This window comes from Aedes aegypti, chromosome 2 (assembly GCF_002204515.2).
Source record: "Aedes aegypti strain LVP_AGWG chromosome 2, AaegL5.0 Primary Assembly, whole genome shotgun sequence".
In the NCBI taxonomy this organism is placed as follows: Eukaryota; Metazoa; Arthropoda; class Insecta; order Diptera; family Culicidae; genus Aedes; species Aedes aegypti.
In genome coordinates, this window is record NC_035108.1 from 150,890,421 (window position 1) to 150,909,845 (window position 19,425).

The 19,425-nt window shown below is 34.7% G+C and overlaps 1 protein-coding gene across 11 annotated transcripts in view; it reads right to left on the reverse strand.

Annotated features, from left to right (window-relative positions):
• Nucleotides 1-19,425, reverse strand: part of LOC5572977 (FH1/FH2 domain-containing protein 1) — a 467,818-nt gene that overhangs the window by 326,496 nt on the left and 121,897 nt on the right. For 2 of the 11 annotated variants that reach the window (XM_021842732.1, XM_021842731.1), the window contains exon 1: nucleotides 14,889-15,506. The exons of 8 other annotated variants lie outside the window; for them this stretch is intronic. In XM_021842732.1, the coding sequence (XP_021698424.1) occupies nucleotides 14,889-14,891 (3 nt within the window). In that variant the 5' untranslated portion in view covers nucleotides 14,892-15,506. Of the gene's footprint in view, nucleotides 1-14,888; nucleotides 15,568-19,425 lie in introns of those variants that run through there. One more of the 11 variants, XM_021842730.1, reaches the window with a different exon arrangement.

Consider the following 19,425-nt stretch of genomic DNA (forward strand, 5'->3'; position numbering starts at 1 on the left):
CGGGTCTCGGGTTTTGAAATCCGAAAGCCGACTCGAGGTCGAGTCGGGCTCGGGTTTGAAATTTTTTTTATATTTTTGAGTTCGAGTTCGGGTCGGGTTTGAAAACTAAAAAATTATCGGGTACGGGTCGGATTCGGGCTTAAAAAAAGTCGGGCTTAGTCGGGTTAGGGTCGGGTTTGACGAGAATTTTTCACAAAGAAACAACCTGAAAGCTTCCCTGTGCATCAGAAACGATGAATTGATCATCTTTCCGAACTCGGGTTCAATTCAGGTTTTTCTTAGACAACTTTTCGGGTTTCGGGTCGGGTTCAGGTTTGAACTGCGAAAATTTTTCGGGTACGGGTCGGGTCCGGGTTTGCTTTTCAATGTTTGTCTCGGGTCCGGGTTTGAGCATAGCATAGCATAGACTGACTGTACATGTCAATGGTTGCTACTCCGTGATTGATCGGAACTGGTAAGAATTGCACTACGATCCAAATGAATAAGGGATGGGAGTTCCCGCTTACTCTCGAAGTGCAATTTTAGCAGATCTAATATTATTAATCAATAACGGCGCCGGCCAAGTCCTTACAGTCAGTTGGGATGGGGAAGGAATGTTAGGGTGTAATGATTGTTGCTTCTAGAGACCGAGAATACCTCTGCATCTCCACAATCACCACGGGAAGGGTGTTTATTAGTGAGGGAGGAAAAGATCTGGGAGTCACCTCTGGTCGGTGATGCGATCCATGGACAAGGGGGAAATATACGACTTATATTTAAAGCTAGTTTTGTATTTTTGTCTCGGGAAGTTTTTGGAAAAAATACGTCAACATCTATAATGTCGAACAATTCAAAAGACGTTTTTATTAATGACGAAAACTGAAAATTACATGTATATATTTTAACTTATATGAAACAGGAATAATGCCGACACTTGTAGTGACGAACCATACATAGTTTGTTTGAAAATTACATATGAGTATTACTGTGCATTTTGTCTCGATATAGAAGAAGTTTTTGAAAATACGTCAACATTCACAATGTCGAACAATTCAAAAGATAATTTTTAATAATGTCAAAAAGAGAAAAATATATGTATATTCAAATTGTATAAGAAAAAAGCATAATGCCGACACATATAGTGACAAACCATACAGAGTTTGTTTTAATATTACGTAAAAGTTACGCTTTCAAGAAAATATGTGTTATCATAAGCATGAAACGAACTCACCAGTTGGTAATCCATTCTCGACTGAACACAAAACTGACACTGACAGCAAAACTTCTTGGCGTCCCGAAAATAAACTGTCTTGCTTGGGCCTTCCCAAATACGTACCCAGCAAGATGCTCCAAACCGTCAGCAAAATCTATCGGACGACGCAAAACCGAACTGTCCTGCTTGGGCTTCACGAAGCACTCTGTTTGTCTCGGGTCCGGGTTTGAAGGAATAAAATAAGTCGGTACGGGTCGGGTTACTATAATGTAATGTAAGTAGACTTCGATCCTTAATGAAGGATGTTGCTAAAGCAACAAATCCCTTTTGAGCTAATTTTGCTTAGGATTTTTGTACATGTTTGTAGAACTATAATCCCATATAAGGCAAAATAATAGCAAACAAACTTTTGAACATGTCTTCTGTTATCCGTCGGATTGAATTTCTCTCATCAGCAAATTTTTTTTTATTATGGTTCGAAGAATGAGTTTTTACTATGGGATAATAAGTTTGAACTTACATAACAGTAGTAGCGTGTTTGGAACATATCTTAAAATTTCTCCATAAAAATTCCATATTGTCTTTGGGCCACCATTAAATCACCACCTAGAAAGCTGAAAATGGCAAGCATGGTAAGAAAGATATGAGAGAATGGATTATCAAACATTTTTTAAATTTGAATCGCCCTAAAGGGTATGTATATTTCTCCTAATGCTTCCAAAACTCAGCTTATAATATTCCCACATAAACCAAAAGCACTGCCAAGTAACATTGGTAGCTGAATAACAACTTATTCAGCTGAAATAACATTTCAGAATCTTTTTTCAGCTGAATAAATTGTAATTCAACTACCAATGATACCTGGGCTTTATGTGATTCCTTCAAGTAGACATGTTGTTCAGATGCATTGGCGTAGCTAGGATTTTTTCTGGAGGGGGCCTAGGGGGGGCCTAGAAAATACTTGTTTCACAGAAGTAATGTTGGTCACAATAATCACGATTTTATCAAATTTCGTAGTTTTACCAGAATTGTATTGATTTTGTGTAATTGTATTCATTTCACGGCACATCGGCGATATTTGTAAATTTCAATCTTCGCTACTGGATTCTTTTTGTAATCCTGTCAAAAATTCTTCAAGAATTCTAGCAAAAAAAACTTACAACGAATATCCTTTGTGGTACTTCCACGAACTATTCAGGTATTCAACCATGTGCTTTGAAGAGATTCCTTCTTGGAGAAGAAATTCCTTCCTCAATTATGTTCGTACTTTCTAGTGCTTTCTCCAAGAATTCCTTTACCGGTTTCCACTGAGCTCATCCTGGGATTCTCACGAAAAATCATTCCTAGACTTATTGATCACCAGAAAATTTCTCTATCAAATAGCTAAAAAATAAAAAACACTTGAAGAATTTCTCCAGAGAATGCATTAAAAATTCTTTTAATAAATTCTCTTGGAAGGCCCTCTACATACTAATTACATATAAATTCCAATTGTTAGTTAAAAGTATCTTCCAGTTGTCCATTAAAAATTTGATTAGGATGTTCAGGAATAACTGAGAACTTCATCAAAAAAAAAGTACAAAAAATTCTATGACTCTCACTAAAAATGTCTTCAAGATTAACAAGCAAGGATTTATTCCACGAATTCTTCAGATAGTTCATCAACAGTTCCTCCCACTTTACTTTCGAAGTTCTTCCTAAATGTCTCTGCAGGATTGTTAAAAAACCGCACTTAAAATTATACGGACTTCCTGCAAAACAATCAAATGATTTTTCCAGGTGTTCTAAAAATTCCTTATAATATTTCACAAGGTGCCAGGTGCTCTAAAAATTCCTTATAATATTTCACAAGAATTACATGAGCAATTGAAAAAAAATACAATTGAGAAAATTTTATTCATGATTTTTCAGAGAAATTCTCCGCATTTGTATATGCATTATTTTCACAGATATATTTTTTAGATTCCCTAAGATTCTTCCGAAAAATTCACCAGAGATTCATCTGAATATTTTCCAGAGATTTTTTTGTTTGAATTGCACTAATGATGCTTTTCGGAATTTTTGAAGAAATTTTACATCAAATTTACTAATATTTTGCAATTTATTCTTGAACTTTTTAAAAATTTCTCTAGAAATTCCATCAAATATTCTTTCAGGGTCTAGAATTAACTCTAATTTTTTTTGGTAATGGTCATCTCAGGATTTTTCCATGAATAAAATTTAAATAAAAAATATCCATTCTCAATTTTTTGGTTCAAAAACTACTCCGGGAATACCACAATATTTTTAGGGATTGCTCTACATTATTAGGGATTGCTCTACATTATTCGGAAAAAAAATACAGAATTCCTGTCGTAAAATTCAAGAATTGACAATGTACCTCATAGAAAAGTTAAGTGGTTCTTGTAGGATTTACTACAAAAAATCTTGTTTTTTTTCCTCGTCTCCTATAATAGAAAATTATTGGTGTTTTTACTGAAAGCATTTGTAACTTAAATCTTAGATAAAATTTTGTATCAACTCCGAAGTTTTATGATACTCTGGTGAACATATTGATGTAGAATTTTTCCTACGTTCAGAATTTCAAAACAAACTTTTTTAAAGGGTCTATTATTCTGTAATACTATAAGAGTTTAACGCAAAAACATTGAGAGTATGTTTTTAGAAGAAAAATTCCCAACTCATATAATTCACTATTTTTTAAATTCTTTAAAATATTGCATTTTTTTGGAGTATGGACAGATTTTTGTACGAAGTTCCCCAAAGCGTCATACGAAGGAAGGAGAAACAAAAGCAGGTTCAAAGGTTGAAGCAGAGCAATAGATGGTTAATGGTAAAATGAAAGTCAAGTGGTTATTTATCTTATTTCTAGAGGTAAATTACAGGATAGTTATAACCTCTCTAATTATTTGACAAATAAAATAAATTTCTCAAGAAGTTGCATCAGAATCTTCTTTAGAAATTATTCTGAAAAATATCCTTCCTTGACTTCCGGTTTTCTAGAATTCTGCCAGCGAGCCTATAGAAATTCCGCCCTAGTGGATTCTGCTAATAATTGATAACATTATTTCCAAAGAAGTGTTTTAAGGAAGTTCAGTACAAATTTCTTTACTTTTCTACTTCTCAGTTATTTTGCTACATATTTCTCAACAGATTGAACCGCTATGCCAATTTCGGAAGCAAAACTTTTTCTGGGGTTTTCAACAAATTTCCTCTGAAGAATTCTCAGGCAAGCGACATCTAAAAACCTTTTTTTTCAATTCTGTAAAGAAAATCGAAGTTATTTAAAAAATTCTACAAATCTGTTGGAAATTAATCAAATTAAAATTTATGAAGTAATAAGTTTTCTTGGAAAAACATAGTTTAAGCGACAATTGTGTTACATCTTTTCACATCATCTAAAGAAAACTTGGATACGCCAAAATTCCATGAAAGTTATGTCTTAATTTTCAACAAGAATTTTCGCTATGTATTGTCTTAGAAATTCTTTTAGAAATTCTATCTATATTTTTCAATTAACTTTTTCGGACACTATACGAGTTGGAGTTAATGTATGAGTTTCTTTAGTGAATTCTCACTACCGGATATCTCGAGCAGGGTATCCTCCAAAAACATAATAAATCAGAATGCAGGGAACATGCTGCTTTATGCTGAAACAGTATTAATTGGATTTGGAACGAATTTTGGGAATTGAATTTCCAGGATATTGACGCTTTTATTGTCGAAAAATTGCGCTTATCGCATACAACAAAAAGTTATTTCTAACAGTAACCATTCGATCGACAGCAACGGTTAAGCTATCGGTTGTTGCGCGATTCACCACCACGCTGCTGCTATGTGAGACAAGCGAGGTTTCCTCACTTCAGTTGTTCAACATAAGAGAACGTAACTACTGAAGAGGTTTTTGTCAAGTGTCATGGTTAACACTTTTTATTGACAAAAATCTCTTCAGTAGTTACATTGATTCAGAAGATTCTGCTACGTGTTAATTTGTTGTGTTTTTTTTTATCATCAAAAATTCGGGGGGGGGGGGGGGGTCCTGGATGATTCTGGAGGGGGCCAGGCCCCCCTGGCCCCCCCTGTTCCTACGCCAATGTTCAGATGAGAGGGGTTTGAATATTTTTTTCAGATGAAGTTAAGTATTTAGGGCCCATACTGAATAAAAAAAATATTTTAAAAAATCACATTGAATCCAGTTATTAAATTCAAAACTTTGTCCTAAGAACAAGCTTTTGACCTCAAAACAAAGTGAAATCTTTTGAGTCGTAAGTTGTTAAGTTCCCCTTCTTCGGGTACCAAGGAGGCACATTTCAACGGCAAGGGCACCAGTAAACTAAGGACCGGTCCATTGCTTGTGGCCTCGGTAAAGGGTTTTTCCTGCAGTTGGGTGTGTTGGCACTGATAAAGACGACGACGGTGCATGTTGCCGTTGAGTCGCCCGCCGTACCCGCTGCTTATAGGTGCTAAATAGTGTCATATCACGAAAGCAACCAATGGCATCAGCTGAACGCGAAAAAAAAGTCAGACAGGGAAACTAGTCACTTGAAATAAACCAATGTTAAAAAACTAGCAAGCGAAAATCGATAAGAGAACCACGCAAATAAATACTGGAACATAGACCACCACCGGCAAATCCACCGACTGCACAATGGTAGGAAATAAATAAGTTTGGACACAGCTTGTTTAATCGCTTTGATGGAAGAAAGATCTCATCTGGAAGTGAATCGAAAGTGCCTATATTAGGATACGGCACTTAATGAAGTTTCCCATTCCTGATATATGAGTTTTAAGCTTTGTTTCAACATACATTTTCAATTTTTTAGCTTTCGTTAATTTAATGGTTTATTTTTTTTTTTAATTCCAATCGAGGATCATAAGAATATAATAATTTAGATATGTTTTAAAATAATAAAAGATATAAAAAAATCTTAATCGATTGTGTTAGTTTTGGCCGTTTCTTTCTATGGACACTGTTACAGTTCAGTCAGAAAGGGAGAAAAGTCGAGTGCACCAAATCAGTGGCACAACAACCTGATCGCTGTGCAGACTATGGGACTTGGTTGCCCAGTGGCCCCTGGAGCAGGGCTAAAAAGGAGAAAAACGTGCGAGCAAGTCTCGTTGATTGGGGCAACTTTGAGTAATTGAACATGTTTATGAAGAATTAAATAGAGAAAATGTGTTGCGCTATGCTTCCTCTGCTCTTCTGCGCCGCCGATGCCGGGAGGTTGACTGCACTGCCGTGCCGCCAATGGAGGGAAACCTTTCGCTTGAGAAGTGCTAACCCTGACCTTAAGCTGGGCTCGTTAAACTGTATCAAATCACGCAAATCCTCCTGGGAAAAATATTGGGTTTTGTTGGCTGGGTAAGAGTGCAACGGCTTTTTGAACAGGGTTTGGCGATATTTTCTCTATCGTCGGTAAGCTTGGAATGTTTAGGAAACAACATTCGGAAAAAATGGGACACAGGATAAATTTTGAAAATAATAAACTTCTTCATCTCACGTCCTCACAGAGACAAAGCCAACTCCTCAGCTCAATGAGCACTTCCACATTCGTATATCGTGATGCAGGTACGATGATACTCTATGCCCAGGGAATTGAAGGAAATTTTCATAACAAAAAGATCCTGGACCGACCGGGAATCGAACCCAGACTCCTTCAGCATGGTTTTGCTTGGTAGCCGCGGACTCTAAGCTTAATACGATGGATATTAGCACATCACCCAACCAGCTGAAACAAATATCGATTGTAAACGTCGACAATGCGCGTTGTTGACGATAAATTGGTCTGCAAGGAAAGCAAAACTCACAAACATGTGTACGATAAACAAATCGAGTCAAGTTCAAGCTTGAATACCATTCGCAATTTTTATACAACAATACAATACGATTTGCATTCTACAACTTCAGTAATAATGAAATCAGACCTGTATATAACTTTACTTCCCAACGTTGACAATGTGCGTTAATTTTGCAAATCCTGAACGAAGCACCCAATTGGGAAGATCTTTTCAGTGTTCTCGTCAATCAATCAGTCCGCCACTTTTTAACCTGCCTTTCAAAATCAGCGCCATTAAGTGCGGGGTGTGTCGTTGGCAGTAACGAGATTACCGCTGCTCCGGAGAAAAAAATCACTATTAATGGCGCCCTGATTTATTCATTCCATCCGCACGCGCCCCAATTCGTAGAGGAGCGACATTGCTTGGACTGCCTGGCAAAGGGGCACTTGCGGAATTTCAAGCAGACTGATTGTGTCACCGGAGCGAGCTGTTCCAGTCCCAGAGTACACTATGAGCGATTAGGTGGTCAAAAATCGACTTGTTCTGATACGTTTTCCTAGCTCATCATTCTATGGTAAAGACTTCCATTAAGATATTCCTAAAATGTTTTGCATTTTTCGTTAATTAACAGCAGAAGACTAATTCAAAAAATATTTGAAAGCTACAATACTCGTTATTTCACTACTGTTCCTATTCAAAAGTTTGTCTTCTGATTTTTGAAAGGATAACATGAAACTTGAATAAAAAATACTCATGAATATGTCATAAGACTTCGTGAATATTTCTTTCCGCCATATTACACGCAAACTGCCCACAGTGCAGTATGACGACTATGACGATGATGAAATACCTCCTCCTTCGGCGATAGATGACGACGGGAACAACAAACTGTAACACAGTGCAAATCGAATCGCGAGAAAAGGCAACCAGGCAAAAATGCCAACGGGATAACGGATTTCTGCATGTGGTCTATCCAGATTTTAAGACCCACTGCTGTCCAAAACACGTCGGGTACCTATGTACACACAAATAGAATGAGGCAGCAAAAAATAATCAAAATGTTCGACACATCTATCAATGTTTGCTTGTTCTGCGGGTTTGGGAAATACGTTGTCACTGTTGGAGAAAATGGGGCTCGCAAATGCATTTGAAGCAAAAAAAAGCTTATTTATAGTATTTGCCAGTGACCTAGTTTGATTTTGCAACTGTCTTTATTTATTTTTTTAAATTATAACGGTTTTCAAATATGCTTGCGGATCCAAGTTATTCTTACATATTCAAAATCATTATTGATTGAGCATAAATTTAAGGCGGATCGCCAACTTTTTATCACTTTTCAAACATTTCTGTTTATTTTTCAAAAAGGCGTGCATATTTCAAGAATATGTTGTTCTACGCAAAAATTACATTGATAGCTTCATTTTCGTCTAATACAACATCTTGATTGGACCATGATTTTTCAATTTGTCGACTGTGTCCGGTATTGGGTGCTGTCCGGTACTGGTGAATCTCCCCGTACACAAGTTTTTGTAGCACAGACACTGAAGTTTTAATATGACCTAAACTGACTGTTCAAGAAAGTTTAACTAAAATGTGTTAATAAGTAATGACCAAAATATGTAAAAAAAATGCCATTTTTTAGAGATTTTGCACTTGAAAACCACGAATAATTGAAAATAGTGCCTCCACATGTTCACAAATGATCTACTTATTTGAGTGAATAACAATTCGTCTGAAGATTGCATTAGGAATATAGTTTTTGAGATATAGCCGCACTAATGAAAGATCAAAAGTTGAAAAGGGCCCAACTCTAAATTTTGGATTAAACCATTAGAACCCAAATGGGGTTTTCTAGTATGGGCATGTACTTTCAGGAACGGTAGCCAAAATTCATTTTACATTTTGTGTGTTGTAATGTGATATTAATGTTTGGTAAATGGACATTCGGCCGTACGAATGTTTGATCGACTGTTACTTTCCTAAAATACTAGTCTTTTATTTAAAATTTCACTCTTAAAATAATCATTGACTCTAGGCTAATGTTTCGATTAATTATTTTGCAAAGCTACTTTTTTCGAACAACTACCGAAAGCTAAACATTACATATATTTTTGCAATTGGATTAAATGGACAAATTGATGAAGTTTTGCTAAAAAGTTACACGTCTTCTCAGTGAGAATCGAACTCACGACTCCCTGATCTCTAGTTAGGGCGCGTTACCCCTACGCCATGAGAGGACTCGTGAACGCAGTAGTTAACCTGAATTCGATTTCAGCTCAATAATTATTATTAATATATTTCATCTAAAAATGTTGATTTGAACTTTTTACAATGAGGGCTATTGCGATCAATGTTTCCCCGTTTTACGGTACTAAACAATCCACTTGTGCTATGCTTACAGTATGGCCCATAAAAATGCAAAACATCTTTGAACGTGTATTTAGCATTCATAAGCGTCGTAGACTCTGGTGATAAACTTCTCACCTTCGAAAACCTCACTTAAATGTGAAAAATATATTTTTGGTATCAGAGGATAGAAGTGCTCTTAGAGAATTTATTTTTCATGGTAACAATAAAATATTGTACCAGGCGCAGGCATGATAATACTCCTCAATATCATCAGAGTTCGGTGACACACTCTATAGCAGCGTGCTGCCTTTGCCTTCTTGCGAGGGAGCGAAAAGCAGAGAGGATAAGCAGAGAGGCAACGATAAATGAGCGAGGAAGATGCAACACAAAATTCAAAAGAGTAAAATTCCACAAAAAAGGTGCTCTCACAACTCCCCGAGGACTGTCTTGTTTGGGCGCCACACTCAAGAGTTTTTTGAAGTGTAGTAAAGGTGAGCATCACAACAAGAGAAAGAGAGAGGGAGTATCTGAAAAAATCCTCGTATTTTGTTGCACTCTCAATCGAATCTCTTGAGGATCTGTGTTGAAAATTTTGAATTCAGTTTTTTCTCCTCAGAAAAAAAGGGCAAAATCGCCTCATCTTTGCATCGCACAGGAGTTTCTATAAAGCCTGCTTATGAGTAAGTTGTGCCTTTATTGTTTGTTGAAGTTTGATAAAAAACATAAACAGAGGTCTATAAGAATTTTTAGGAAGAAGTTTGTTCTTTTGAGAAGATAAAACTGAGATCAATGCAGACTCATAGGTTTTAAGCAAAACAGAGCTTCTTATCACATTTCTACAGAGGTTCAACGACGGCTCTACAAAATAAATCGTTTATCCTGAAATATGTTTGGGTGTCCAGTACTCCAAATGTAAAAATCCGTTCTATCATTTGACATGAGCAAATGTTCGTGATGAAGCCTGTGGACAATTTCGCCCCATCGTGGATGTTTGAAATGTTGTATAAGCTCATGTGAGAACTGCTGAACTTATTTTTGAAGTCATACATCATTACAAGCATAGTTTTTCGCTTATAACACCGTTTAATAAAAAGAACCATGTTTGTTTCAAAAGAAATTACCTATATTTAGGCGTATTATGCTGTTTTCCAAAGTTTAATTTTGCAATAAAATGATCATAGTAATCAAATGATCAAATGATAATATTCTGTCCCAGAAAGTATGGGCTCGATTAAAAATCACTAAATATTTACAAACAATCAAATATTTTTAATTTTTGTATTTTACTTTGAAGCGTTTTATTCCTGCCTGTTTCAAAAAATCAATTCTTATCTAGCCATTCATTTTTTATGGAAATCCTCCGATGTGGTGAGCTTAAGTACACTGTAGATAAGAAGTATAATTTTTGTTTAAATTTTTATTTTGCTTTGCTAGAAAACATTTAATAAAGTGATAAAATTCTGAAAAATCACCAATTTTTCTCCCAACATAAGTATTTTTATTATAAATAAAAACTATTAATTTCAGATTGACTTTTGTCATATATTTAAACTTTTGGATAAATCGCTCAAACTTCACAATATCTGCTCTTGATAAGTGCAAGAATAAAATGTGTGAATATCAGAGTTTTATCTGCACTAGTCTTCAAATTGCAGTATGGAAATGTCATGCCCATACTCTCTGGGACACACTTTAATCCTATTTTTTTATAGCTGTTCAATTTCGCCTCAGGATTTGATTTTTAATTCATAGATTTTAATTTAATTTAATTAATAATATAACAGAAGGTAAAAAACTAATGATCAATATGCCCCGATTTATTATACCCATTTCTGCAAAGTCTACACATAGATTCAAATAAGCTCTAGGTAATTTTCAGAAGTTAAATTCCATCGGCGATTCCACAGGGTAATTTCTCCACGAAATGATCAGTTGTTCAAATATAAAACATGTTAGCAGCTTCGTCGCTTCCAAAATCGATACCAATCTTGAGTGATTACGGAACCTTTCAGTTCCACACATTTGTTTTGACATAGCGCCATTAACAATTCCAACGCTAAAAGAAAATCTGATTCTAAGCTTTCAGCTTTCAAAACTCAACCGATTCCATATCTTTTCACATGATTTCGAAGCTTATTCTAAAGCTAAGCTAAACGCTTAACCGGCGAAAATTTTAAACATTTGGTATTCATCTCATTAAAAATTCATGTTTTTGGGCAGTTTTTGTTTAATAACTAAGCCAAAATTGTTTTCAAATTTGTATACAGATTTAAAAAAACAACTGCATAAGCTTCAAAAGCATGTTCAAAGATTTGGAATTCGTTAGGTAGTCGTGAAGTTACGTTCAAACAAAATTGATTTTTTTTTAGTAAAAAGAAGATTAAAAAAAACTACTGTAAAATAAGACTAGTTTTGATTTAAGACAAATCGGATGTTCATAATTTCAATTGTGAAGTGAATGATGTTTCAAAATTGGTTAATACATGACAAAGTTATGAACACATCAATGAATGTCATATTTCATAACTTGAAAATTCACATTTTTAGTCGCTTTTAATATTTTCCATTCAAACATTGCAGTTTATCTTTCTTTGTGATTTGAATTCAGAAAAGCACACGAATGTTCGGTTTGAGTTTGAAAACTATTGCAAAATAAGCTGCACCCATCCATGATTCTCATTCTCCAATAATTTCTGTCGAAGTTCCACCAAAGGAGTACGATATTTTTGCTTTAAAAAAACTCCATATTCAAACAAAAACTCCACCAAATTCTCAGATTATTTTCACCACCAAAAAAATAAATAAACCATTGGAGTTCAATTTCCTCAAGGTTTTCTTTTAGAAAATATGTTGTACTTAAATAAACAAAACACTTAAAAGACGTTCTTCCGTAAATACTTCCTTAAAAGATTACTTACTTATTGTTGCAATCTTAAAGACTCACTGCATCAGCTTGATGGAAAATTGGAAATCAGAAATAATGTTGAGTTATATTGTCTTGAAATGGAATTCATGCGATAAATTATCTGTTTGAAAATTGATTATGCAGACATAAATATGATATCTGACTTCTCACCGCAACACGTCTGTCCTATTCAAATGCGGAAGTGATCGAAGTTATAGAATGAACTCTACATTCTTCTGAGATTGCTTCCGAGTTGTGTTTTCCAACAAGTGAACAGTCAACTAGGAAGACTTCAGTAAGATATTTACTATAATATAGTGTAAAAACCAGCTGTTAGTAGTACATACACAACCAAGTGGGAAAATAAATCTTTTTAATGTATTCCAACCCTCTCAATATAGAATCAAAAATGTAGATTTGAGTACCTTGTACCTTTTAAATTAAAGCGGAATTAGAAGAAAATTGATTCCATAATATCAAATTGTGGAATTCCATAACAGGTAAATTCCAATACTTATATTCTGAAGAATGTGTCAAAATGCCCTGGAAAAGAGGCAAACATCAAAACTATTATCACAAATATATTCTACAAACAACTTACTGGTGATTTGATTATGTATTGCAATCAGTGAATAAATTGTCACCCAACACCCAGCAACTAAGATATTGTCATCTCCTATTCTTGTTGCAACAATTTCATTCTGCAACATCAGTTTATCACCACTTGAACAGAATATGACAAAGATCGATCACCATGTGCGCAGCGATTTTCTGAGCTTCGCATTGCAATTTCCGAGAACTTTCTCTGTGTTGATAATCATTGGCGCACTATCGATTGGCATTCATAAAACAAATTCGGTTTTGTGTTTAAATAACTAATTAATCGCGAGTTGAAAAGGTTGCAACAATGTTGTGCCCTGTGATTGTCATGACAATTTTGCTTCTGATTGTAACCCAATCCGCAAAAGTATAGATAAACGGGTTGTGAGCGACTTGCTTTGTTGTTTGTTTTTCGTCTCCTTTGATGGCAATTTGATTCACTGATTGCAATATATAAGTACATGATGAATTTTCAACAATAAAATAGCAATACAATAATTATATAATTATCTGGTCAAAACTTTGATTGATTCAACATGCTCCTCAAAATTATCCAAAAAATATACCCAGGATTCTGTTTAAACCATTTGAAGTTCCACCCCAATTCCACAGCAAACTTTTAATCGAGCATTTCCACGATTTTCATAAAAGTCTCTCTAAGACCCTCTTCAAAAATTTCACTAAGGATTAACAATAAGTACATTAGCAATAACTAACCACCACGGATAACTAAAGTTAATACATATGGTGGAACTGATAAGCAATTTTTGTGATAGAAACAATGTGTAAAAGTCAATAAATGATATAATAAACGATGTTGTATAATTCAGTATTTGTATTTTTCAATTGATAAAATCATAATAACTCCAGCTCAAATAATAAAGTTCCATATGAAGAAAGACCAGTCAGGTTCAAACCCCAGTCTAATCTTTGATTGTGTCTGGATGGAAATTTGCTGGACTTCTCGAGACGCCCAGATAACATTTTTTTAAAACAGGTTTTTGACAGCAACTATTCGAGTATTTATCTCATTTTAATTTATATGAACAGAAACTCCAAAGATTTAAAATTAATTTCAAGAAATTGATAACTGCATATTGAAAATGTATTCGATATAGATTCTAAAAAATATTTTGATATCGTCTTTATAAAACTTGTTACGTTGTGTCCTGCTCGGTGTTGAGAGAAACTTATGGAGTGGGATCTAAAAATCTATTGAGATGGACTGTCTATAAAAAATAAAAGCTTATCTCCATTAAATTATAATAGCCTTAATATAATCATGGAAATATGTTTTTGAATTGTTCCATATCATTTTTGTGTTCTAAAAACAGTAATGACCCAATGTTACCTCGTTCGACAGTACTATTATGCAGTTTCGAAAAAAGAACAAGGTAAAACACTGATTGATTTAAAATCTCTAAGTATCACTGAAAAACCATTTGCCACGTTCAACCTTCAGAACAGGTAATATGCAATCAGAATCCCTTGTCTTGAAAACACTTCAATCTTAGAGCGTTCGCATTCTACACTCTGCATTGCCCGGCTGCTTCATATTCAACGCCAACGTTCGCGGGACCCTCCCTTACATACCAATTTGATTCTATAATAGCTGCTTCCTCCACGTACTCGCGCTGCATGCCAACAAACATGAAGCCTTGCTCAGCTGGCCAAATCATACACACCAAAGTTCATTCGGCATTTGTGTATAATTAAATCTTAAAACCATTTTTTCTTCTTCCCAACGTAAACTCCAATTATTTATGCTACTACCATCGTCGAGAACCATCCAAACCTGAAGAGCCTCTCCATCCAGAATCGATCCCCACTGTTGAACCCTTTGCGCAGAAGAGCTCTCAGAAAGTCAGGAACCTTCCTATACACAAACACATTGCGAATCTCCCCCTCTCAGATTTGGACAGGTGTTAAGCATTGCATCAAGTTTATTCCCTTTTTCTTCGGTTCGAAAAACCAATCTTCAAAAAACAGTGTATCGTTGCACTAATCGACGATTTATTTTAATCACATCATTACTTCTGCTACTTTAAACAACAAAATAATTACCATTGATCACCATAAATTAGTACAACCACTCAAGCTTGGAGTTTAAGTCTTCCACAGCACTCTCCACTCGGCGACACTAGTCGATGACACCGAAAACGATTATTGCCGGTGCAGTAAATTTTCCCAATCTTCCGCCGAAAACTTCCCCGGCAGAACACTTTTTACGGATTAGTCGTATAAGCGTAAATCACCCGCACTCCGCCACTTTACTTCCGCACTTGGTTCGTTCTTCAGTTGAAACTTCTGCTTCTCGAAGAAAGTTGCACTAAACTGTTTGCATCGCGCGGCAGAAACCGTCAGCGAAACCTTATTTTCTGAATCGAACACAATTAGCACTTTTGAACACTACGGTCAATTCACCATGCAAACTTAAGATCCCGCACAAGTCAACCTCTATGCAGATCTAGCAATTCTCTCTAGATCAGAACGTATACCATCAAGCAGAACAATCTCACGAAACTGCACTGGAATTCACACGTCCAAAAACGCCCCGGTACAAATCGCGCCACCGCTGCAAGAGAGTAAAGTTTTCGCATCCACGTACGCTCAGCAACTGACTTAGTTCTCGCGTAAGTCGTAAGGTGAACTTGGCTTCTCGCTCGGCGTCTTCGCTTGAAAAAAACGACCGACCGACCAAACGATCAACCACCGCGACCAGCGAGCACCACAACACAACACCACCGCTCATCAGGAAAACGATAGTGAGGTCCAGGGTGGCCAGGTCTACCGATTCACAGACCTAGATAAATAAGCTATCTTATTTACTATTCTTACACTTAAATTATAACAGATCTTTTCAAAGATTCTCAACCTGGCAATGATGGCAGAAATTTAACCTGTGCAAAAAAGTTTTATAAAATAAATCATACTTTTTTTCCAGCAAATAAAAAATTCTTAAATTTTGCTTCATTTTAAAGTAATTTTGCGTGATTATTTTTTTTTTTTTTTTGCTGAAACACTTAACTAAATTTTCCCAAGAAAATTTATTATGTTTTCAAGAAATTACAAAAAATAATTGAATAATTACCAACAGATTTATTGCAAAATTTTTGGAGCTTCTCTTCAATATTCCATTTAGTTTGATAAAATTTCTCAAATATACCGAAGGATGGCTTAAGAACTTTGCTACAAATCCCTTGAAAATTATTCAAATAATATTATAGTTAACTCTCCCTTATTCGATATTCCGTATCTCGATATCGAGTTAGACAACCATATTAAAAGTAGGTTTTCATGGCTAACTCGATGGTTCCTTGGATCGCAGTTACACTGATTTTGTGTTCTGTAACTCGATACCTCCCTAACTCGATGGTCCTTTCAATATCGAGTAAGAGAGAGATGATTGTATGACTTTTGTTCATACTTTCAACATGAATTCCCCCTGGAGAACAGCCTTCTATGTCTACTTTTTATCCACTAATTGATTCCAAATTAAATTAAGAAAATACATAAAAATCAAAGTTTCACCTCACAATTCCTAGAAAAAAATCATTGGTTCTGTCAAATCTTATACTGAAATATTTCGCTGAAAGTTCCTCTGTGAGTTCCTTTCAATAATTTTCCTAAAAAATTACTACATATTATTCCGCTAAGTTCATCGAAAGTCCAAAAAATAATTTCCAAAATGCCCTGGATTATACAAAAACTAACTACGAAAAGTGTTTTTGAAACGTCTCTTGCCTTCGAATCTTCAGAGAAAATTTGTTGTTAAATCCCAGGAATACTTATGCTTCCGGTAAAGGAATCTGTACAGAAAAATACAGCAAAATAACTGGGAAGGTGGAAGGGAGTTTTTTAAGATATTAACCCCTCTACCGGTTGCTTCATTTTTTTACCGCCAAAAAAATATTCAAATCGCGATAACATTTTTGTTTCTTTGTTTTTTTTTGCACCATTTTTACACAAGTTCTCAAAAAACTCTTCTAGTTTGAGAATTGATGTCGATATCAATCATTGGTGATCTGGTTTTGAAGATATTCCAATGTTCCTTGGGGGACCGACATTCTTCACACAAAATAAATACATACCATTTTGTTGTACGTCAATTTATCAAAAAATTAAATGTGGGCTATACAATGTCAGGTAATAAGGAGCTACTCTGAAAAAAATCATGAAAATCGGTTCAGTATTCATGGAGAAGTCTGAAAATTACGATACGAGGTTTTTTAAAGTTTTCAATATCTCCTCTATTTGGCCAGTGTGGTACAAGAAACCTAAAAGCTCATTACGCAAAGACGGCTGCATCAAATCGCTTATTTTTTCACACAACTCTCATTAATGTATTGTTCAATGCTGTATCTTAAGATAAGATATTCACGTGGGTTAAGGCTACGCGTCGGTCCCCCAAGGAATTTAGGAATATCTCCGGGTTTAGATGACCAATAATCAATATCGACCCATATTTTAAAACTAGAAGACTTTTTTGAGAGCTTGTGAAAAAATGGTGCAAATATACCAAGAAACAAAAAAGTTATCGCGATTTGTTTTTTTTTTTCTTTTTGCGGTGAAAAATAAGCTTCCGGTAGAGGGGTTAATAAAGAAATTTGTAAGGATCATCTTTAAAAATTTCTTTAGAAATAGTTTTATCAAAAAAAATTGGCAGAATATATTTTCCGGGATTGAATTCATGTGGAATTCTAGGGAGGAGTGTCTTGAGACTTCCGGTTAGAATTGTGAAGAATCCAGCAATCAAAAACGGTACTTTGCTAGATTCTCCAATTCATAGAGATGATTATGATGGAACTTCTTGAAAAATCTATTTTTTCTGCCTGCTAAAATATTTTGTTGTTTCCTGTTCCTTCGCATGACGCTTGAGGAGCTTGAGGAGCTTCATACAAATATGATTTCATACTCCAAAAAGCAACACTTCAAACAATCTAAACATAATCGTTTGATTCTAGGATGTCAGATAAATGTATGATTCTAATACATATGGTCCTGATTTCTGAAAGTGCATCAAGAATTTCCTGACGAAAATTTCCTTCAAGATTTAAATTTACTAAAATGTTACATTACGAATTTTTCCATAAGACATCTTTGGCAATGTTATTTAAAAAAACACCAATATTTTCACCCGAAACTTCTACAGTTCGACCACAATACCACAGTGTTTGCAATTTCTGAAAACAGTAAAAAATGGTTTCTACGTCAATCTATTCGCATACTCGCATGAAAGTACGGAGCTCATGCAAAACCTTTTCTACCCGTTCGATCACCAATCATTGTCTTTCATAACACGGTAATATTTCGGAATTTTCTTCAAGCTGAAATTATCCTTTAGAAGTTCATCAAAAATTTTGTTTGTATATTACTCCAGAAATCGGATTTCAATTGGATATGGCGATTCTATTAAGTAATTTGTAAAGAAATCCCAAAAAAATATTGAAATATCTTGGACTAGATATTGAACCATAAATGGAAAGTGGATAGATGTCTAGATGTTCTTTATAGGAGAATCTCGGAATTGAAATTTGCTTGTTTTTAGTATTTGCAGTATTAATGTAAGGCAAGAATTTTCGAAAGTGTCATCCATAATCATGAAAATGAATATTTCAAAAAAAAATCATTTGAAGGGGTTAGAAGCAAAGCGGTGTATGTAACAAAAACGTAGTTTTTTCAAATGCGACTTTGAAGTTTTTTTTAGCAATTTTTCATCCCATAACCAGAAAACAAGCAAACCTTCAACGAACAAGGTTTTTTTTGTTGGACGGGAAAATTATTAAAAAATACTGTTGGACAACTTGGGAACTGTAGAATTTTGAGGTACACTTTACCCAAAACCAACTAAAATGTCATTTACTCCCTTTTGCATTTGGGCCCCTCATTTGAACTAAACTTATTTTGCGCAGAAAATCTTAAATTTTTCAAGCTCAAGAATAAAGGAGAAATAAGCATTACTCATGACCTTCAGTGAAGTATACTTTTTTATTTTTTTAACCGATTTTGGCATCTTCCTGTTCAAAATTAAATTTATCTAAACTTTGTAGAACTCCAAATTTGTCTAAAATCAAAACTAGTCTTAATTAAAAGAAGTTTACTTGTAATTTTTCCTCATTTCACTTTAAAATTCATCTATGTTTGATCAAAAGTTCATGAATACTCAAATGATTGTAAATCCTTTTACATGCCTTTGAATCTAACATACTTGTTTTTTAAACTGTGAATACACATATTTTGGAAAAAAAGTATCGACCAAGATTTTTTTAACAAAAGCTGCACAAAAAACATGATTTTTTCTTAAGAAAACACATTTTTACCATTTTTCTCAGTTAAACGTTATCTTTCAAGCTGAAACTGTTTTTTCTTTTTTGTTATACCTTTTGAAAGGTCTTTGTACCACGTTTTTAATGATTTTGTAACCAAAATATTTTTACATGTGTTAAACATATATTCACTTTTCAATTCAAATTTAAAACAAGATGCTTTACAAACTTTGTTTTTTTTTAGTAAAAATGCAATTTATGGCTAAACAACTTCGAAAATGCAAAGAAATTTGAGCTTTCATTCATGTTTTTAAGTAGTTTTTGTTGAATAACTA